Consider the following 22,599-nt stretch of genomic DNA (forward strand, 5'->3'; position numbering starts at 1 on the left):
AGCCTCAAGGGCTTGGAATGAAAGGTTTACTAGTTTTCTTTCTTTTCTGGGCTTTCTTTCCTTATTTGAGAAATGTGTTTGACAGTTTGTTGTGATCATTCTTCTCTATGTAGATGGTATTATCATCATAGGTAGTGCCATTGTTGCAGTCACTGAGGTTATTAGTGCTCTAACCAAGGAAGCTGATATTAAAGACTTGGAACCATTGTATTACTTTCTTGGGATTCAAATTACTTAGAATTCTGATGATTTGTTTCTTTCTCAAGCCAAATATGTTTCTAATTTGCTTGTAAAGATTGAATGGAACTGCAAATCCATGTGCTACTCCTTGTTTGCCATACAATAGGTTGTTAAATGATGATGGGAAACCTTTTAACAATTAAGAGTTGTACACAAGTATTGTAGGGGTTCTTCAATATCTTATCTTCACCAGGCCATGTATTGCATTCTCAGTTCACCAAGTCTGTTAGTTTATGCATTGTCCTATGGAATCTTATTTTCTTGCTATCAAAAGAATCCTTATGCATTTGAAAGGTACACAGACTTATGGTATTCAATTTGTTAAAGGTGCTTTCGATGGACATGCATTTAGTGATGTTGGCTAGGCTAGAGTCCTTGGGACCCTAATGACAGAAGGTCAACAACTGAATTGGTAGTTTTTTTGGGGTCTAATCCTACTTCATAGTCCTCCAAGGAACAGAACACAGTCTCTAGGTCTTCTACTAAAGCAAAATATAGAGTCATCACTTCTACTGTTGCTGAAATTGATTGGATTAGGCAATTGCTTTGCCTTTCTGCATATCTTTGTACCTACTCCCTCTACATTGTTTTGTGATAATTTATCTGCTATTACTCTTACTTGTTATCTAGTCATGCATCAAAGGACCAAACACATTGAGATTGATGTGCACTTTGTTAGAGAAATGGTGGCTAAACAACTTCTGCGTATGTAGTTTGTTTCACCTAATCAATAGTTTGCTGATATACTGACTAAAAGTTTTTCATCCCCATTGTTTCATACTCACTGTTGCGATCTCAAGCTTGGACCTTCCTCTCCTAAGCTTGAGAGGGGATGATAACAATATGGAATCAATGGTTTTATTAAGTGTCATGTGGCAATAGATTAGGGAGTTTGTAATGATAAGGTTGTTAAGTTGTAGATAAGGTTGTTGGGTGTTTGCTTAGTCATTAAGCAAGTCTAAAGATATATAAATCAATTGTATATGTAAGAAATCATTACAGAAATAGAAACTTCTTTCTTCTTCCTCAGGCTCTCTTTCTCTCTCCGAATCTCTTAATCTTACGATCTATACTCTACAACATTCTCTGTTGTTTTACATCTTCTGCTGTTGCTCTCCTAGTTTCTTGTACGCAATTTCTTTGGCCCCTAGCGTGACCCGTGTACGGGACTTGAACTAATTTTGTAGTCATTTTATTAAGTGAGTTCAACGACATGAAGACCCAGCGAGTGTCCATGGAGTTGCATACGAGAGGGGTCTTTTGACGTCTTGTTAACGACTCGAACAGCACTTGCACCGTTTTTTGTGCAGTGTGCACGTTAGTGCAGCCTTCTTATCCAACATGTAGGCTTTGTACAGCGGTCTTCTTCTTCGTCGGCATCTAGGGCAACAGCACACCATTTGGTGCACTATGCGCATTAGCCTTCGTTTCCAATACCGGCAGTATCCATCTTCGTAGTAAGCAATTTCTCTTCTTCTTGACTCCAAGACTGCGGTGACAGGATTGCTTTTTGTCTTTCATTTGCTACTATGTTGATACTTGATTACCAATTCTTGTCTGCCAATTTGCCAACTTCATCAAGCCCAATCCCTCCTCGTGGTAGCTAAATTACCATCTCCTACTACCATAAATTTCCACCAGCAACTTCATAGTGTGCTTCACAAGAAACTGAACTCCCAACCTCATGATGGTATTAATAAGCATTACTGTAGTGCAATGAAAACACAACAACTTCCTTTTACAGTAAACACATTCAAATAATTTTTAAACTAAAACTTCAACTGCTTGAAAACCCCATTAGTTGTATCTCTCATGTTTGCTTGATTAAGTTTGGCATACAAACGACATGCAAGTCTAACATAGTGAAGTGCGGGTAAATTTGCAGGCTCCCCATGGAAAATGGTAGTGATTAAGAAGGTATGGTTAACCTCTCATTGCTTGCGTTGAATTGCGGGAGGTTTACTTCTTGAGGAAGAAGATGGTACTTTATGCCAAGATTTTGGAAAATCTTCTTCAGTTCAAACACTAGCTCTGATCTTCGAGCACTCTTTTCCCCATAATTTTGATGGTTCATGGTGTGTTGAACACACAGCATCATTTTCATCTTGTCCACATTCTCAATCTCCTTCACTATGACTGAGTGTTTTGAGGACCAATACTTTGGCTTGCTGTCAATATATCTGCACAAATTCCATGAGCATTTTTAACCAAAAAATAATTCCTCAACATATATATAAAATGTAGTGACATTGTAGTATTATTGCCACCTATCAGTGTGTGCCAAGTGTTCTACTGTAACTTTTCGCAGTAAATAGTAGCAATTCCACACGTGAAAAAAAAATATGGAAGAGAGAATTTAGCAAGAAATGTGAAAGAGTTTAATTTTGGGAATTGTTATTGGCACTCCAAAGTTCTCATTCTACACTCCAAAACTTTCTATATTTAGAAAGAAAAATACACTTGTGAGGAGTGTAGAATGCGATTTTTGAAGTGTCAATAACACTTTTCTTAATTTTTTTTTTAATATTTTTATATAGAGAAAATTACTAATCTATCATTGTTGGTGCACAAAATCAATGAAACTTTAGAATAACGTAAAGTGTCAAGTTTGGTTGCTCCGGTCACCCATTGAGGATAATACGTAAAGAGATAGAGACAGGAAAGCAAACACAAGATGTACGTAGTTCACCCTAAGTTTGGCTAAGTCCATGGGGTAGAGGAGTTCTCATTAATAGTGAAGGGTTTACACATTACATAGGCACTTATTATAAAAATGATCCCATATGGCACTTATTGTGTTTGAATTAGATGTTCTTAGTAATGAAACACTAACTTCTTTTCAAAAAAAAAAAAAAAATGGTATCACTAGAATAGCTTTTATAATCAGTGTGTATTTTATTAGCTTGATCATTTCATGGTTATGCAAGCAATTTAACAAGTCAAAAATGGAAATATGAAAGGTGGATGACGTGGGTTGCTTACAATTGTATGGCCTTCTTGAGTGCAGAAACATCATCAACTGGAGTAGAGACATCAATTGTGAAATCAATACTGTCAGCCATATCTGGACTCCTTCTGAAATTGCTAATAGGCTTTGTAAGAAGCACAGAATTGGGGTAAAATATTTTTTCATTGTCGTATCTTAAGAAAACGGTTGACAAAATGTTCATCTCTTCTACAACCATCTGCATAAAAATAAGCATTGAACGTTATTATTTCATCCAAGAGGAATAAATAACAAGACCAATAGCAATACTCCTTATGCAATGTTAGTATTGCTAGGGCTACTTAATTTGTTCACTAAGGGGTAAATTCCAACGGATTTGGCATAGCAATGAACAAATAGATAATAAAAAGTTAGATATGAGGAATTAGGAATACACTACATGAACTAATCAATAGGCATATGCGAAGAATTTTCAAATAATTACTTGAAATATGTCATTTAAAAATCTTACAACTTTGAAATACTCATATTAACTTCTTTTCCATCCCCTACTCATAAAACCTTTTTTTTAGGTCATTATCATACATAGTAAATTGTATTTACACCCTATAAAGTTCTCGATCGCCACAAGTTTTCTAGCTTTTTTGGCCAAATTTTCAGTCGGTCCAATTACAAATTACTCCCCCAAAATCTTCTTTACGTACCTATATATGTATTCAATTGGGCTATTCGTCAACAAATGAGCCCTTAAATTCCAAATTAGGGAATGCATGATAAAAGAAAATTTCTTAGGAGATGACTGAAGAAAAAAGGTTTGGGTTATTAGTATAATTTCCTGCAGGAGATAATCTGAAAAGTAGAGTATATAATATCTCTGACCTGAACTCCATCCACCACACAACGATCACCAACATCAAATGGATGCATCACAAAAACGAAGATGATAGACTCGAACACAGTTTTGCACATGTTCTGGAACATGAATCCCACAAGCAGCAGTTGAGAAGTAACAACAAAGATCACCTTAGTTGTGGCCAGACCCATCACCAAAAGAGTCACCACAGTTATGATCACAATTACGATTGCACTCGCCAACTTGTGAAGTTGATGGACAGCAGTCTTGGTATCATTCAAGGAGTGAGCCAATGCTTTACGCTCAATATAGGCATGCACCTATAAAACCCGTCAACCAATTTTATAAAATTATTAGGAAACGAGTAGTGCTATATATAAAATTAGCTTTGTATATCTAAATAGGTCAATGTGTGCCGTTTTGATTCGATTCAGTTTCATGTCTCTTTCTTTAAGTTTTGGCAACAACAGCTATATTGAGTGAGGAAATTGCTAAATGTGAATTATGTTGAAACTCACCACCCAATTTCTAAAGGACGACTTTGTAACTTTTCCCGTTTCAATCGCTCCTTCAAAGAGAGGAAATATGGTGTGAATTTCATCACTCTTCAAGAACCGTAGTAAATCATCCTCTTCTATGTATCTGTATAAGGACGGCCAGACGAAGGAAAAAAAAAAGAACTTTGAGCCTTTGAGAATTGTATCATCGAAGCCTGGTCGGTCTCAATTATCTAGGCTACGGTTCATGAACAAAAAACCTAGCATAAAATGACTGAATGATTGAATAAGTAAGAAGCTCTCAATTAGGAGGCATTAAGTTTCCTTTGAATCGTTATTATATATAAAACAAGTATAATCATTTGAATCGTTATTATATATAAAACAAGTGTAATCATAAACCAAGTCTAGTGAATGCATACTTTTGTAGGCTTAAAAAATTTAAAAGACGAGACACTTTTTGAGTATCATTAACAATTTAATTTTGTAATTCCAATAATACTGTCTTGCTATATATTTTGTACATGCTATGTTCCAGGATTATCACACAATAAAACATATTATGTCTAATAAACATCCAAAATTAAAAAGAATTTGAGATCAACTTAGATGACAAACAATATATTAAGGGTAATGTTATCCACACACCTATTTTTACTCCTCACACACCCTCTCAATTTTCGGTATCGAATCAAATAAATTGAAAAAGATCAATGACAAAATTAACAAGGGTGTTTGGGAGATAAAAATAGGTGTGCGAATAGCACTATCCTATATTAAACCGTCTAATAAGAGCACTGTTTCTATAAAAAAAAATTATTGTTACTCTTGGCCAAGAATACTAAACCATGTAACTTAATGGCATATTTACTAACAAGAAATGAAATGAAAGAATGAGTATCATTCTTAGTCATGTATTCATTAGTTAACAACCAGATGAATGAAGAAATAGGTGGCCCCATAAGTTTTGGGTGTGATAGATATTAAAAATGAAGGTATCCCATTAATATAGGGAATTGTTTATCTTATATCTCATTCCTTCTCATACTAATTTCATTTTACACAAAAAAACGTAAGTAAACACAACACTACCAAAAATTACCATTTGCCCAACGAAAGGTAATTCGTCGGGCAAATAGTCTTTACTTGAAGGAATACAAATTGTTGTCGGGCAAATACAATCAATGTTTTGGTCTCTTCAGAGGCTTTTGCCTGGCAAAATAAGTTCAATAGGCAAAGTGTCATTTGTCAGGTTAAGGTTTCGTGCCAAGTGAAAAATTCGTCGTGCGAATGTATATTTTATGTTTTAGGGTTTAGGAACACGTGTCATACTTTTAAACCTTTGCCCGATAGACCCTTCTATCGAGAAAATATTTGATATGTTACAACACCGAGAAGCTTCATCTTCTTCCTCCTTGTGGCACATCCTGAACTTTATCTCTCTCGCTCCCTCTCTCTAATGTCTCTCTCTACTCTCTCATCTCTTACAAAGGTTTCTCTAACTCTTTTTTCGAAATTTTTTTGTAAGGTTACATGATTGTGACATTTATGATTGTGAAATTGTAGGATTTGTGGGTGTGGGTTTGGTTGGGTGAGGGTTAGGGTGTGGGGAGGGTGGGGAGCGGGGGTGGACGAGGTGGGTAGTTTAGGGGCTGGTGGATTTAGATGGGTGTGGGTTGGGCAGTGGCGGAGCCAAGATCTTACATCACGGGGGGCATTTCACAAATATGAAATTTTATTTTTTAATGCCTAAAATACAAGATAGATTGGTTGTATTTCGATTTATTTATCTCAACTCAGAAAAATATCATACCGCATCAACCATTAGGTTAATATGCAAGATAGAGGTAGATTATACTCATACCGCATCAACCATATAGTCACATAATCCAACTAATATTTAAGAGCAGATGGACTAGAAGTTCAAGCCAACAAAGAAAAATATCAGCCAACATTCTTAGAGTAAGTGATAAATCCTGACAATTAGATTCAATTACCACGGTCAAAAACTTCGACCTAAATTAATCTCCTCCACCCAAAGATGAATGTGAAGTAATTAACACGTTGAAGAAGCTACATCATTATAACTAGAATAAGAGAATCCCAAATTCATGAATTTCAAGATTGCAACTAAACTTATCAGAAATAAAAGGAGGTTATGCTATATCTTATACATAGAAAAGGGAAAAAAACATTGCAGGATAGGCCCATGACTACCCTTGTCCTTTAGTGGCTCCGCCACTGGGGTTGGGGTCTGGGGTGGATGGGGGTGGTGCGAGCGTGGGTGGGTGGGTGTGGGGTGGTGTAGGGTGATTTAGTGGGTGGTGGGTTTAGGTGGGTGCGGGTTGGGGTGTGGGGACGGTGAGGGCAACGGGGTGGTGGACGAGGGTGGTGCGGGGTGGGGTGGTTTAGAGGATGGTGGGTAGGTTGTGTAAAATTTGTATAAATATAATTAAACTTGTCGGAAGAAAATTAAATTTATAGGAACAAAATTAAATTTGTAGGAACGAAATTAAATTTATAGGAAATTTTTGAAAATTGTACAATATTTTTTTTTTTATATAGATGTCATCGCGATTGATCACTAGTGGCCACTGCTTTGCCTTTGCTTCGGGTCAGAATGACCTAGTGGTAGAGATACCCAACGACATCCAGTCGGCCACTGTCGAGTCAGCACCCGGCCTCAGTACTTCTGATGCATCAAGGCGGGTGCCACAATCTATCAAACATGTTCACAGTTAGAGATGACATGATCATGTGCCAACCCTAGTTCACCCTATTGACGTTGCGGAGCTCGATTAAGCAGTCGTGGATCCGAAGGGAGATGGAGAACTCCTAACCCCGAAGGAAGATCAAAGTGCGGGGAATCTATAGAAGCTTGGCCTCCAACCAAATCACTCGCTTTTTGCAAAATAGGATCGTGGTCAATTATAGCTCACACCATTAGCAAGTGAGCACAAAAGTCAACAGTTTGTTGACTTACGATATGGGTGCCATCATCTATACGAAATGCCCCATGGTTGCCCTTCAAGGAAGATGCTTACCTTTCCTTAGATGCATGGCAAGATGATGAGACAGATTTCAGTGTGTGGAGTTTCGTTAATTAATTAGTTCTTTTACTTTTACTTATCTAATGTACTTATTAATCTAATATACTTGTTTCTTTTGTCTATTTCGAACCAACTTCTCCATCAACATGGAGCACCTGGATATGAATGAGTACATACACTAGGTGTGGGTTGAGTGGTGTAAGTAGTGGAAGTATGAGCTGCACATGTACTACAGGACTTGTGCATCTCCAGATGGGCTCTTACAAATCGACCTCCAGAATCTAAGGAAAGGACTGGCCAGTATGAGTGGTTGTGCAATCATTTTTAGAGCCCGGCATTTCTGGTAAGTTTTTTTTTTTTAATTTTAATTTTCAATTTCTGTTTTTTATATTTATGTTTATTTTTTTAAGTTTAATTAAATTTTTTTTAATTCACATAAAAAATTGGCAGCAAATAAGGCTAATTGAGAAGCAAAGCTGCACCTTCATCAATCTGGTTCTCGGCCCTTCATTTTTTGGGTTGAGGAACATCGTTATAAGAGTTTGCTTTTCTCGGAAGTCGAGGCTTGGGAGATACGCATGCTAATTATGGAAACAACATTCATGTAAGTATTCCATTCAAATTTTAATTTCAAACTTCATTAACTTAAAATTTTTAAAATTATGATTGATAATCTTAATTGGTTACTCTATTTTTTGTAGACTTCTATGTTGCAGAAGAAGGACGAGTATATCGCCCAACAATAATCGGACACGTCAACGGAGGATTTGACATCTGATCCAGAGGTATCTCTACAGTTGTGGATGGACGGGGTTGGCCGACTGAAAGCAAAGAACTTCCTAGCCTAGGAGTGCGTCGAATTCGAGACCTCGGTGATCTTCTTCATCTAGCTGTTAGACTACAAGCGGGACGTCTTCCAGACTATAGCAGTTGGAGATGGAGCTAGCGATCATGCGCCAGCAAGACGAAGAAGTTAAAGAAGATGCGCACCAGCGAGAGGAGGGCATTCTGCTGTACATTGTTGGGATAACCCAATCAATGTTAGCCTGATCTTCTGAACCTTTAGCTGGCATCCAACCAGCCACCTCAGCAGTCACCTAGTAGTTGTACTAAGTTTAGTATTTTTTAGATACAATTGTTATAAATATTTTATTTTAATATAATTAAATAAAATTCTTTAATATTGTGATTTATTTTAGCTTTTTAGATTAATATAATTAGAATTAATTAATTAATTAATTCTAATTTAAATTTTTAAATTTCGATTTTTTGGAAAAATGTTTAAATACTTTGCCCGACAAACAATTTCGTTGAACGGGTATTTCTTGTATTTTTTTTTCAAATAATTGCCCGATGAATATTTCGTCGGGTAAAATGGTTTTTGAATTATTATATTTTTAGAAAACTCGACGAAATAATGTCATCGGGCACGTTTCTTTCGTTAGGTCAGGTCTGTCAATGCACTTTTACCAGAAGACTTTATTTCGTCGGGCCAACTCTACTTGTCTAATGAATGTTTATTATTCGTTAGGTAAATAATTGAGTAGACCTGACAATTTTTTACACGACACGTAAACGACACCAAAATAACAGCTTTCGGGTCAACACGATAACTAATCGGGTCATTATCGAGTCACATGATAATAACCCGTTAATAACGGGTCCTTAACAGGTTTACACGAGAGTGACACGTGGGTAACCTGTTTCGACACGATAAGAAAAAAGTTATTTTGATGATTTTAATTTTTTAAACTAAAAAAAACTTACTATAAAATACAATAGATATAATGAATATGTATGTTTATTAATTATTATTCCATATAAATTTTAAAATTTAAGTTTTATTTATTTATTTATTTTTATAGTATATTATAGGTAAAGATTGAGATTAAAAATCATAAAACACATTAAAAATAAAAATATCAAGTAATTTAAAAATACCAAACACATTAAAAAAATTATAATAATTAATTTACATGTGCGAAAAATATGAAAAAATATGCAAACGCTCGTAGTTGCATCCTCTATGCTTTGAGGGTGGGTATATGATCGTTTGAATTTTTAAAACCATACAAACTCTCATGAATAGTATTTTTAAGGGAGTTCAAAATAAACAAAATTCATAATCATTAATGTATAAGTCTGAAAGATGTGAAAGCATAATAAACGTTCATAATTGTATCCTCAATGCTTAGACGATGGTTACATAGTCGTTTAGATTTTTAAAACCATCCAAATCTCATGAACAATGTTTTTTATTTGAGTGCAAAATTAATAATAATTATTGCAGAAGTGTGAAAAATGTAATCACTCGTAATGAAAAGTTTTACAACTTTCATGAAAGGATCAACTCCGAAATTTAGTATGTATATACTAATTTAGTATTATGTTTTACATTTTTTTGGGTCAAATTTTTTATTGATTTACAATATATTTTTCTTAACGGGTAACAGGTCGGGTTATATTACTCGTTTACTTTAACGGGTATTACGCGACACGATTCGTTAAATTATTGGGTATGACACGAAAACGACACAAACAAGATAAACACAACATGAATGTTAGGTCTATAATTGAGCGACGAGTTTTGGACGATAACTTTTGTCTGACAGAACGTTGTCGGAAAAATAAGAGGCGACAGTCACGTATTTAATCCGACGAAGTTATTTCATCTGGAAATGAGTTTTTTTTTAGTGTGCCCTAATGGCAAAGCATCATAACATTATGAATAGGTGTGTTAAGTGACTCTATAGTGCACCTACCCAACTACCTGTCGACCTGTCGACCTGTCGACCATCAAGGAGATAACTGCTGGAGATAAAAAAAAAATAATAGAAATAAAAGAAGAAGAAGAAAAGCAAAAGTAAGAAAGTGACCATTTATCTACCTTTTTTTTTTAAAAAAAAAAGGACCATTTATAATTACACTTCAAATATATGATGACCCATCATTGTCACAAGAAGTGATTAAGCAAAATAATAAAGAGGGTTGGCATGCATCATATTATCTTCACCTAATAATCACTTAGGATGCACCATTTGTTATTTTATATATGCAAATTATGTAGTGAAAGTAAGAGTATAGTAGGTAGGGAAAGTGAAAAGTGAAAAACTTACTTAGCACCAGGCTTAGCAACATTCTTGAAAATCCTTTGAGCACTATTTCTGGCCTCCCATTCACTTGTAATCTCCGACTCTGCATTTCCAAAATCATCTATAGTTCTCGAAATCGTCGACAATCCCGAAGACCTAACGTAGTTTACAAGCCTCTTCACGCTCCACGCCGTTGCTCTACTCGCCATGCTCAACCTTCTAAGTTTCTCCATGTCAATCCTCCTCGACCCTTCTCGCCTATAGGACCTTGAAACCGCATGAGACTTGTCTCGCAGCCTTGCAGGCAACGACTTCGACGCCTGAAAACGACGCTGTGGAAGCTCCCTTTCGTCCTCGTCTAGTGGAGGCCCAGATAGGGCTTCCAAAATGTAGTGGTGGAAAACACTCTCTTTCATGCGATCAAAGAATGTGGCTACATGAAATGAGGATGCCAAGACTTTAACAAACAAGATCTTAAGCAGCCATATCGTGGCTCCGATCAACACCGCGATAAGAGCACAAAAGATTTTCTTGAGGACCTTGTTGTGCTTGTCAGGGAACATGATCATCCAAGCACCTAAAACTAGGCCTAACCAAGCACAATTTTGGAAACTCTTTCTCAAACCAAACACAAAGTAAAGTACCTTTTCTCTAAGCATGAAGTTTCGCTCTATGATAAAGACAAGAAACCCCACAACCCAACCAGAAACTAAACGCCCACAAAACATAACCATGACCATTACACACCATTTCCATATCTCCAAACCCCATTTCACGTTGTTTTTAAGAGAATCTAGGCGTAGAGAGCATACCAAGCAAGTCATTATTATGAGAAACAAAGTCCACTCAATTACAGCTCGCTTGTTTATCTTTCTCTTCCTTCTCTTTAGGTGCTTTCCTTGCTTGCCATCGTTATTTTCTTCTTCGTCTTCTTCATTTTCGTACCAGTCTTCATCGTCATCTTCATCTGTGGACGAGTTGTTGTCCTGATAGGGGTTTAAGGGCTGGAGTTGTTCAGATTCATGAATTGTTTTTGGTGGCAAAGGGTACTTAATCTCCTCAAACCGTGACCGGGGCTTCGAAAAGTTTAGGCGTCTAAGGGTTTTTGCACTTGATAAGGGTTGTGGGATTGAAATATTAGGGTCTGCCTGGGGTGACTGTTTGAGTTTAGGGTTTGGTTGGTCTATGGTGACTACTACATGGTCTGTGTTGCTCTTCTGGACCTCCATGGCTTGCATTCAACTCACAAAAAAAACCCCCAAAAGTATATTATTGGATGGAAGGCTGTGGAAATGTGTTGGGTTTCCTCTATGATAAAAGAGTTCAGAAGAAAACATCATTGATCAATGGAGATAGCTGTCGTTCTCTCATCATTGATCAATGGAGCTAGCTGTCGTTCTCTCTCTCTCTCTCTCTCTCTCTCTCTCTCTCTCTCTCTCTCTCTCTATATATATATATATATATATTCATTCTAGATTGTAGATGAAGATTGCAATTCTCACGTTTTAGTTATGGAACATTACTTTTAACATTTTTGGTGAACATTTCCGGTAATACAAATTAGGGACTGCTTCTATAAATTGGATGTCGCAGTCTAAAACCAACATTAATCAGTCAACAAATTTTGATATATAAAGGAAAAGGTCTTGGATCATATATACGTCAGTAGTGTGTATATGTTCTTATAGATGTCGCAGTCAACTATTTTAGTCAACTAAATAATTGTTGTCACCGCAAAATTAAGGAAAGGAACATCTATGTCGTCCTGTCGAATTGGTTATGCTTTTTGACGCTTTAGAACCTCTCCATTATGTCCTAGATGGTAAAGAAAGATGAGCATTTATGTCCAGTGTCCACACCAACTTTTTGAAAATCGAACGAAAAACAAACACTTCAAATACTTTCTTTAAAGTAAATCTATATATTATTGCATTATGTGGCGTGATTATCTCCAACAACGACTTGACGTTAACAGTAATGCCTTGAGATTTAAACTCATTAGCGTTAATGGTTAGCAAAAAATTAGTTCCACTACATGTAATGACATGTCATGGTCACTGCATTAATGAACTATAAGTTATATAACCACAGTAGAAAATATCGATAATATCGGCGAAATATCGCCGATATTATCTTTTTTTTGGGACCCCGATATTTTAGTAACTATCCAACTTGTTTTCGGCAGAATATCGCGATATTATCGATAATATCGATAATATCGCGATATTTTCGAAACTATCGCGATATTTGGTATGGACTCATCGGAGAACACGGCCGGAGCAAATAATCCGAAACCCTAAATCCCCAAATGCTAAATCAAAGCAAATGAACTGAATCTACAATACAGGATTCCGAGAAGAACGATTTCAGTACAAAAATCAACATGTTTACAAGCCGAGAAGAACGATTTCAGTACAAAATTCAAAGCAAATGAACCGATTCCCTAAATCCCCAAATTTGGATTCAAAGCAACTGAACTGAATCCCTAATTCCTAAATCCCTAAAATCTATTTCAGTACAAAAATCAAGCAACATGCAGATAAATCGCAATCTGTACAAAAATAGAAACCCTAATTCCTAAATCCCTAAAATCAATTTCAGTACAACAAAGGTGCAACATGCAGAAAAATTGAAATCTGTACAAAAATTTAAAGTAATAGAGGGGAAGAAGAGAAGTTGGAGCCTGGAACATCGTCTTCCTCACGAATCCAAGACGGCTGGGACAAGTTCGTGCTCCTCAGTGGTGTCAACGGCTTGGACTACGGAGACAGAGGGAGACAGGGAGACACGGAGACACAGACGGTTATGGAGTGGTGTCGACGGCTGGGTTTAGGGCGGGTGAGATGGGAGGAGCAGAGGGAGACAGGGAGACACGGACGAGGAGGATCGAGATTCGAGAGATGAAGTCTCTGTGTGTGTGTGGAAGAACTGGAGAAGGGGAAGGGAGGGAGAAGACTGAGAACTTCTCGGTGAGAACGAAGGCTTAGACCGACCTCAGAGAGAGAAGAGAGAAGAGAGAGACTGAGAGGATTCGAGAATATGGTAGTGGAGTGGGAAATGAAAGATCGAGAGAGAGACCTCCGTGTGTGGTGTACGTGTGTGGTGTGCGTGTGTGGTGTGGTGGGGGGGGTCTCGAAGTGTGTGTGTGGTGGAGTGTGAGTTCTTCAGTCTTTTTGACTGTCTGAGTGATGGTGTCTAAGAAAAAAAAGCATCCAATGCTCCAAATTATTCAAAACCAAATCATTCCAAACCTATGTCTACCTCTCTGATCCAATGATCCAAAGAACTTTTTGCAATTTCAGAACATGCACAACAAATACTACTGCTTTAATAATGAAAGCGTGTGACAGTCTTTCACATGCAAAACAGTGTCAATGTCTGTTATATACTTACATTCTTTCATCATCAGAGGCATTCACCGAATTTTAACTTACATTCTTCTTCCCATACCATTTTCAAAACCATTCCAGATCCTTTCCAAAGCCAAGCAACACAAAGGCTTCCATATTTAAGGTAAGTTTACAAACTTAAATTTATATTATTGTAATTTATACAAAAACAAATAAATTTGTGTGCACTCGTATGTTAATTTTTTTAAGTAATTACTTGCATGTTAATTATGTTAATTTTTGTAAGTAATTAAGTAATGTTAATATTAATTGTTTTAAGTAATTAAGTAATGTTGTATAATTATTCCCTAGGATAATTTTAATATGTTTAATGTTATTTATTATTTTATTTTCCTTACCATTTTCAAAGTCATTCCAGATCCATTCCAAAGCTTGAACACAAAGGCTTCAATATTTAAGGTAAGTTTACAAACTTAAATTTATATTATTGTAATTTATACAACAACAAATAAATTTGTGTGGACTCGTATGTGAATCTTTTTAAGTAATTAATACTTGCATGTTAATTTTTGTAAGCAATTAAGTAATGTTAATATTAATTGTTTTAAGTAATTAAGTAATGTTGTATAATTATTCCATAGGATAATTTTAATATGTTTAATATTATTTATTATTTTATTTCTCTTACCATCTTCATTATCAAATTGGATTATTATTCATTAATATTAGGTTTTTTTATTATCAAATTGGATTATTATTCTTTAATATTAGATTTTTTTATTATCAAATTGGATTATTATTCTTTTATATTAGGTTTTTTTATTATCAAATTGGATTATTATTCTTTTCTATTAGGAATTTTTTTTATCAAATTGGTGGATTATTCATTAAATTTGATTATTATCAAATTGGATTATTATTCATCACCATGTTTTATATTAGGATAATTTTTTTATCAAATTGGTGGATTATTCATTAAATTGGATTATTATCAAATTGGATTATTATTCATCACCATGTTTTATATTAGGATAATTTTTTTATCAAATTGGTGGATTATTCATTAAATTGGATTACTATCAAATTGGATTATTATTATCAAATTGGATTATTATTCATCACCATGTTTTAATTTAGGAAATTTTTTGTAATTTAGGAAATTTTTTTTATCAAATTGGTGGATTATTCATTAAATTGGATTATTATCAAATTGGATTATTATTATCAAATTGGATTATTATTCATCACCATGTTTTATATTAGGATTTTTTTTTTATCAAATTGGATTATTATTCATTAAATTGAATTATTATCAAATTGGATTATTATTCATTAATATTAGGTTTTATTATTCCATATTATTTGTATAATTACTTAACTTTTTACAATCATTTTCTTTACTTTGTATTTAATTCTTCTGTAGAATAACTTTATTATTTAGGTTCTCTTATTTTTATCAAAAAATAATTGTCTAATTTTAATGAAAAATAAATATAGGTACATTTAAGATGTCAAGTAAACGTGATCCAGCTTGGGAACATGGAGACCCAATAGACGGAAACAAACATGGCACAATTTGCAAATATTGTGGTCGGGTAATGAAGAGTGGCGGAGTGACACGACTGAAGTATCATCTTAGTGGATTAGATCCATCAAAAAATGTCCAACGATGCGATAATGTCCCCCCAGAAGTGAAGGCATTCATCAGCACATTATTAAAAAATAAAAAACAGCAGAAGGAAAAGATGACACAAGGAATGGAAAATATTCGAGCTGAGCTACGGGGAGAAGTCTATGGCCAAGCGGTTGACAGTGATGATGATGACGATGAGGACGAATGTGATGATGACATGGGACCTGAAGAACGACGCAGTTTGAAACAAGCATTACGTGCCTCCAAACAGTCAGCATGGGAAAGAGAACACCTTCATAAAATTCCTAATAGGGGACAAGGTTCCGGGACAAGTGGTGGTGCACAAATGAGACGGGAAGGCAGTCTTAGAGAATCACAACCAACACCACCAATAGCCCCAAGTTTATATAAGTCATCCAACGCACGTCAAAAGAGTGTTTGGAGTTATTTCAAGGGAGGTAATGTGAAGGAGGGAATGGGGCGTCTAATTAGCAAGTTCTTTATCTATGAAAATGTCCCTGCTGCGAAGGCTTCATCACATCATTTCAAAAATATGGTAGTGGGATGTCAACAGGCCGGTGTTGGAGTACAACCTCCCACTCCCTATGAGATAAGAAACAAATATTTGGATATGGAGTATAAAGACATTGGCGAGTATGTTAACAAGTTGAGGTCAAAGTGGGAAACTAATGGTTGCACAATCATGTGTGACGGATGGACCGGCCCGACCAGATTATCTATCATCAACTTCATGGTATATTCCAATGGCAAGACAATTTTTTTGAAGTCTGTTGATGCTTCAGACCATATAAAGAATTACAAATATATTTACAAATTATTGAGGGATGTAATCATGGAGGTGGGAGAGCATAATGTTGTCCAAGTCGTGACCGACAACGGTTCTGCATTTGTCAAAGCTGGAAAAAAGTTAATGAAGCATCATAATGTGTTTTGGACATCATGTGCAGCACATTGTATTGATCTTATGTTTGAGGCAATGGGGAAGAGAGAGAATGTTGCTACTGTGGTCAAAAGAGCTAGAACGATCACTAATTATATTTACAATCACGGTTGGTTGTTGGCAAAGATGCGTGAATTTTGCAGAGGAGAAATTATTCGTCCAGCTACCACTCGATTCGCCACCAACTATATTGCATTAAACAGCCTACTCAAGAAGAAAGCAGGGTTGAAGCAACTATTCACCAGTGATGATTGGGCCAACCACAATTTTAGCCGCTCAAATACAGGTCGTTTGGTGGAAAGTATAGTGCTTGATCATGCTTTTTGGAGTCAAACAGAACATGTGTGTCAAGTGTTTGAACCTCTTTACAAAGTTTTACGGATCGTTGACACAGAAGTGTATCCTACTATGGGGGCTGTATATGAGTTGATGCGTGTAGTGAAGGATGAATTGGAAAGAAAACATGGTGCAAGGTGGGTCGTAAAAATAATTGAAGACCGATGGTATAAAACATTATACCACGATTTGCATGCAGCAGGTATAAATTATGTCATAATTTGCAATTCATTTCTTTAGTTGCATAAGTATTATTTATCTTATTAGAGTATGTGTTTCTTTGAACATCATATTATTTGAATCCCCGATACCAATACAGACCCGGTGTTGGAGATGATGGTACCCTTATACGTGCTGTACATAATGTATACTCTATATTAGACCCTGCATCATCAGCAGTTGGCCAATTTGGAAATGAGGTACACAATTACTTAAATTATAATAATTACTTTGTTGGATTAAACTAACACAATTTATTGTATTCAGCTAACATGGTTTAAAGATGCAAGAAGAACATTTGGAGAACCAACATCAGTTGCTGCTCGAACAAATATGTCTCCTAGTGAGTATAAACATATTTCACTATAAGTTTATAATAGAATTTGTTGGAGTTATTAGGCTTATCAACATTATTTTTCATTGTAGCTGAATGGTGGATCATGTATGGGACCGATGCACCAACTGTGAGAAAGTTAGCAATAAAAGTATTATCACAAACAGCTTCCTCATCAGCTTGTGAAAGAAATTGGAGCACATTTGCACTCATCCATACAAAGCAAAGAAATAAGTTGGCTCATAGTAGCTTGGAAAATTAGTTTATTGCTACTACAACATGAAGCTTCAAATTCGAGATAAGGAAGCAGAAATCGATCATGTCGACCGTGGTGACCCACTAGATGTGTTTGATATTGTTGGTGAAGATGATGATACGGAGGGTAACCAACTTTTTCAATGGATTAGACCTCTTCATTTAGATGATGATGAAGGCAACCCAGCTCCCAGAGTTGCTGAAGAAGCACGTAATGAAGGGATAAATGTAGAAAGAGTATTAGAGGAGGAGGTGGGATCTAGCAGCGCTGACTCTTTCGAAGAACTTTTGCACCCAATGCCAAGCAACACTGGAATTCCACCTTTTTCCAATCCTACACAACCACAACATCGTGCTGATACTAATGATAGCTCTAGTACAAGATCAGGAGACTCACCTACCACCGGAGGTGGGAATGATGAAGGAAATAGTGGAGCTGGAGGTAGTGGAGCTGGAGGTAGTGGTGGTGGATATGGAAACTATTATGGACCACCACCTCCCGGATATATGAGCCCCTTCACTGGTGAGGCAAACTTCACGCATGCAACACAAGATGATGACCATGGCAGTAGGCGGGCAGGACCAGGAATTGGTGCCATAGGGAAGGACTATACTTGCAGAGAAAGAGGCAAAGGGATTTTGTCAAGTCAAGAAGATGACTCGTTATCTAGAACTTCAGACTCTTTTGGATTGGGAAGTAGTAACTATGGTTATACTCATAACCAACCATTTCCCTACCCTTCATATCCCATTCCTGTTGGGATGGAATCGAGCGACTCATGGAATCAATCCCAGCCTCAATCTTCAAATGATTTTTCTTATGGACAACCTCAACCAATCTCGGATCCATATGGGTGGCATATTAACAATTACATGCAAAACTATTTTGGGGATTTATCATTTGATAACTACTCTTCACAATACATTCATTCTACACATAGAGATGATGAAGATAGTGACAAATTTGAACCTCATAGGAACTCTATGTGGTACTAAAGTGTAAAATATTGTACTAATTCATTATATATAAATGATTATGGTGTGTTTAGACTTCTTTCATTAATTACTACATATTTTCTACACTCATAATGTTTGTCAGATCGCTATATAATCAACTTGATAATGTTAAATCCATCATGCAATGCATTTCCTTCCAATTTTTTGTGATAAACTAATAGATAATTGACTAAATAAACATCCTACAAAGTTTCAATACAAATTTCCAAGTTTTTCTTACAATTTCCGTGGTTTCCCTGTAATTTTTATCGATATCGATATTTTACCGATATTTCCATCGATATTTCCGTGTTTTCGGACTACCGATATTTCCGATATCACCGATATTTTCTTCCTTGGTTATACTTCCTCCATGAAAAAGTCTTTAATGTGTCATCGATCATTTATTATTGGAGGAGGATTCTCTCCCCTCTTAATTTCTCTCATCTTCCCTTCTCTCCTATTTGAATGGTCAAGGTTAAGTCACGTCAACATCTTTTATTGATTTTTTTTTTTAGAAATAATAAGATAAAAAGCAATGTGTGAGAGGAGGGGAGGGAAAGGGATTTGAATAGCAGGGGAGAGAATCCAACTCCTTTATTATTCGGCCAAGTGTCAGAGTATGGTGTTAATTTCTTGACCTAATCAGATAAACGGTCCTCGTGGTGGTAAGGTAATCGTAAGTTAGCCCTCATGGTAAAAAAATAAGGATTTAAACCCTCATAGTGTAGTCCGTTAGCAAATTGAATCCAAATGTGATTTTTCCCGTTAAATGCAGGGGTAAAAATGTACTTTGATATGCATCTTCTTCTTCCTCACCTCTCTGCTCTGTCTGTGATTTGTATTTGAGCAGCCATTTGAGTTTGAGTAATGAGAATGAGAATGAGAATGAGAATGGTGGGAGGGACATTACTCGATGGGAAGCCAAAATCTTGAATCGGCTCAAGGAAAAGCCTGCAAGGATTGAGTTCATATGGTTGTTTCGGAGGAACATGACTGGGTTTTTGTAGGGACCTATGATGTTCTTGATTACTTGCTTACTTGCTTACTTTCTTTAATGGCCCTGATGTTCTTGATTACTTGCTTTCCAATTACTCTGCTGTGCACAAAGAACTCAAAGGTTGCTCTGGAATGACAAAGTTCGAAATTGAAATCGAACCCGCAGAAATAAATTCTTTTTCTTTTTTTCGTTAATATTAATGTGTATGAATCAAAATCCAACCACTAACCACACATCCACATTTTCTACCAGAATAACACTAAATCCTCACTTAAAAAAAGAAAAATTACTATACCAAAATGAATCATTTACTTTATGATTTCCATAGATTGAAATCAAGAGAGGTGACCATAAAATTGACAACCATGACTACTTGAAACACTCGAAACGAGTTTTTCATTCATAGAAGCCAAGACTTATTTAAGCAAAAACCAAACAGACCAGCAGCACATGCAGAGAGACGGTGAAGTGGAAATGATTGGTTCAACCCCTGTTCGTGCACTCCCTCGCGAAATGGTTGGACTCAGCGCACTCCTAGAAGCTTCCTGAAGCACCTCCGCCTCCACCACCGTTACGACCACCACCTCCATAGCCGCCTCCGCCGCCATAGCCTCCACCTCCTGAGAGCAGTCCCTCGCCATGTGTCCAGACTCGCTACACTTGAAGAGAGAATGTGAATAGAAAGAAAGAATGTGTTAAAATACATTTTTATCCTGCATTTAATTGAAATCTAACTTTTGGACTAAATTTACTAATGGACTAAACCACGAGGGTTTAAATCTTAATTATTTTACCATGAGGGCTATCTTCCGATTATCCGATTAGGCCTAATTTCTTAAAGTGTGATTGAAATAAGATGTGCTTGGTTGTGATGTACCAAATTTATTGATTATTGTAGATAGCGCTTTATCGTAGTTACAGAAACCTATCATTCCTACACACCTTGGTGTGAGTTTAATCCTCATCAATGTTCCACAACTAACTTTCCAACTCACTAGAGTAAATTGTAGCAATGATCCCTTAACTTTAACCTAATTAGAGTAATGGTCTCTCAACTAAAAATCCATTACCATTGGTCTCGCAACTCATCAAAACGTGAGGTGAGATAGAGAGAGAGGAGGAAGAGGGTAATTAGAGAGAGGATCTGTGGGGTGGGGAATGCGAATGGGGAAGGGGATTTATGGGTTTCCCTCTTTTTAAATTTAATTTATTAATTATTTTTTGTAATTTTTAAATTTGTTATTAAGTGTTTAGCCACGTGGCACAAATGTGGTAGCCACGTCAGCACAAATTGAGACTCCATATTTGCCACGTCATCACTTAACGGTTAACTTAACAGATTTTCTAATGGATGTATGAAATTGAAATAAAATGATAAGTAAATGTATGAAATTGAAATGTTTTAAAGATGTTGTAAGGAATTGAAATTGATCCCAAATATGAAGGCGTAAAATGTAATTTACCCAATAAATAAATGAATTTAAATTTACCAACTACATGTCTTGTTGTTGAGTGTCTCATTGTGATAATTGATGATATACATTAAGATTAGAGTAATGCAAGGTTGACCAATTTTTTAAACCAAATTTGCAAACTAAATTATGTGTCACATATTGATGCACAAAATTAATGAGACTTTGGAACAACGTAAAGTGCCAAGTTTGTGACCTTCTCAATGTTCCTCTGATCACTAAGTGTAGGTGAGTATGTAGAGAGATAAAGATAGGGAAGCAAAAGCAACATGTGCGTGGTGCACCCTAAGTTGGGCTATGTTCCACAAGAGTAGAAGAGTTCTCATTAATAGTGAAGAATTTACACAATACATAGGTTCAAGCATAATCACCATGAGTGAGTTCTAATGATGAATTAAAGTACAATAATGACATTAGCGATTAATTGTAGGAGAATGATCTCCTTTTGTAGTTGAGGAGAGTCTCCGGCTTTCGTTCGAGGTCGATATGGGACTCTAGGAGTTTTATTTTGATGTTGACACGTGTCATGTTGTGATTGACATCCCGATTGAGAGAAACCTTGTACTTCGGCATGTGTGCCTCAACACGAATCCTTCAATGGTCCATGAAGGTATGAACTTGATCAATGCTTGGTAGTTTCAGAACTGGTGAAGTATGGTACAAACAGTACTCTCCTAAGTTCCCAAGTGAGGAAAACTTCTCTGTTGGGGACTTGTAAAACTCAAGTCACTGAGTAAACATGAAACTTTCAAGTACCAAGTCTAGGTTATAGAGCTGGATTTACATATGTTCACACATTTTGGATGGCTCATTATTCTAATCTATTCTGAAAGGTATGGTTCTTGGATAACTATCCATCATCAAGGAAAACGCCCTTTCAAAAGCATAGTTAGAGGCTGTTGATGCACAAAACCGGAGGGGTCTTAGAACACCGTAGATCCGACCGTGAATCTACAAGAAAGTAAATAACACAAGATGTATCGTGGTTCACCCCAATGTTTGGGCTACATCCACACTGATATTGTATTTCTCTGAGAGGATTGTGAGGGAGAGAACCTCTGTAATGTGAGAGTGAGGCTTTGAAAGGGTGAGGGGGCTTGAAGTTTGTGAGGGTGAGGAGGCCCTTTTATAGAATAAGGGCTCCTCACTTATTAAATATTTGCCTCTCCGTTTATTATATAATTACATTTGAGTCCCCCGAGTATTTATACGAGGTCCAAATACGGAGGCCCTAAGTATGGTATAAACATTAGTCCCCCAAGTCTTCAGTCAAGACAGTCTTTTGGCTGGAGACTTGAAATTCAGTCCATGTGTGGGCCGAAGTAACTAGATGTCATCTAGAACTAATACTCAATATGAGGCGG

At 36.3% G+C, this 22,599-nt stretch overlaps 2 protein-coding genes and 1 long non-coding RNA gene across 4 annotated transcripts; 2 read left to right on the forward strand and 1 right to left on the reverse strand.

The window, feature by feature from the left end:
- Positions 1–1,188: 1,188 nt before the first annotated feature.
- Positions 1,189–12,114, reverse strand: LOC126589819 (mechanosensitive ion channel protein 10-like). The gene is made up of 5 exons (XM_050255234.1): positions 10,704–12,114; positions 4,559–4,682; positions 4,067–4,360; positions 3,223–3,425; positions 1,189–2,420 (listed from the first exon to the last, which is right to left on the reverse strand). The coding sequence occupies exons 1-5, from the start codon at positions 11,915–11,917 to the stop codon at positions 2,150–2,152; spliced, it is 2,106 nt and encodes a 701-aa protein (XP_050111191.1). The 5' UTR covers positions 11,918–12,114; the 3' UTR covers positions 1,189–2,149.
- On the forward strand, positions 7,054–8,768 carry LOC126590112 (uncharacterized). The gene is made up of 3 exons (XR_007612065.1): positions 7,054–7,930; positions 8,038–8,191; positions 8,289–8,768. It is a non-coding gene; the product is annotated as an uncharacterized LOC126590112 (long non-coding RNA).
- Positions 12,115–13,806: 1,692 nt separating the features above from the next.
- Positions 13,807–17,556, forward strand: LOC126589902 (uncharacterized). Of its 2 annotated transcripts, none has more exons than XM_050255361.1 (3): positions 13,807–14,488; positions 15,527–17,161; positions 17,446–17,556. In XM_050255361.1, the coding sequence occupies exons 2-3, from the start codon at positions 15,538–15,540 to the stop codon at positions 17,457–17,459; spliced, it is 1,638 nt and encodes a 545-aa protein (XP_050111318.1). In that variant the 5' UTR covers positions 13,807–14,488; positions 15,527–15,537; the 3' UTR covers positions 17,460–17,556. The 2 variants fall into 2 exon arrangements, with proteins under 2 accessions (XP_050111318.1, XP_050111314.1); XM_050255357.1 differs by lacking the exon at positions 17,446–17,556 and having other exon boundaries at positions 13,807–14,192; positions 14,439–14,488; positions 15,527–17,250.
- The last annotated feature ends 5,043 nt before the right edge of the window (positions 17,557–22,599 follow it).

The sequence above is a fragment of the Malus sylvestris genome, chromosome 2 (genome assembly GCF_916048215.2).
Source record: "Malus sylvestris chromosome 2, drMalSylv7.2, whole genome shotgun sequence".
NCBI classification, from domain to species: domain Eukaryota; kingdom Viridiplantae; phylum Streptophyta; class Magnoliopsida; order Rosales; family Rosaceae; genus Malus; species Malus sylvestris.

Coding starts and splice junctions, on each gene's coding strand:
- LOC126589819 (XM_050255234.1), bottom strand. CDS start 11,917: ATGCAAGCCATGGAGGTCCAGAAGAGCAACACAGACCATGTAGTAGTC. Junction 4,361..4,558: donor CGTCCTTTAGAAATTGGGTG/GTGAGTTTCAAC, acceptor CGGGTTTTATAG/GTGCATGCCTATATTGAGCG. Junction 2,421..3,222: donor CTCAAGAAGGCCATACAATT/GTAAGCAACCCA, acceptor GAATTTGTGCAG/ATATATTGACAGCAAGCCAA.
- LOC126589902 (XM_050255357.1), top strand. CDS start 15,538: ATGTCAAGTAAACGTGATCCAGCTTGGGAACATGGAGACCCAATAGAC.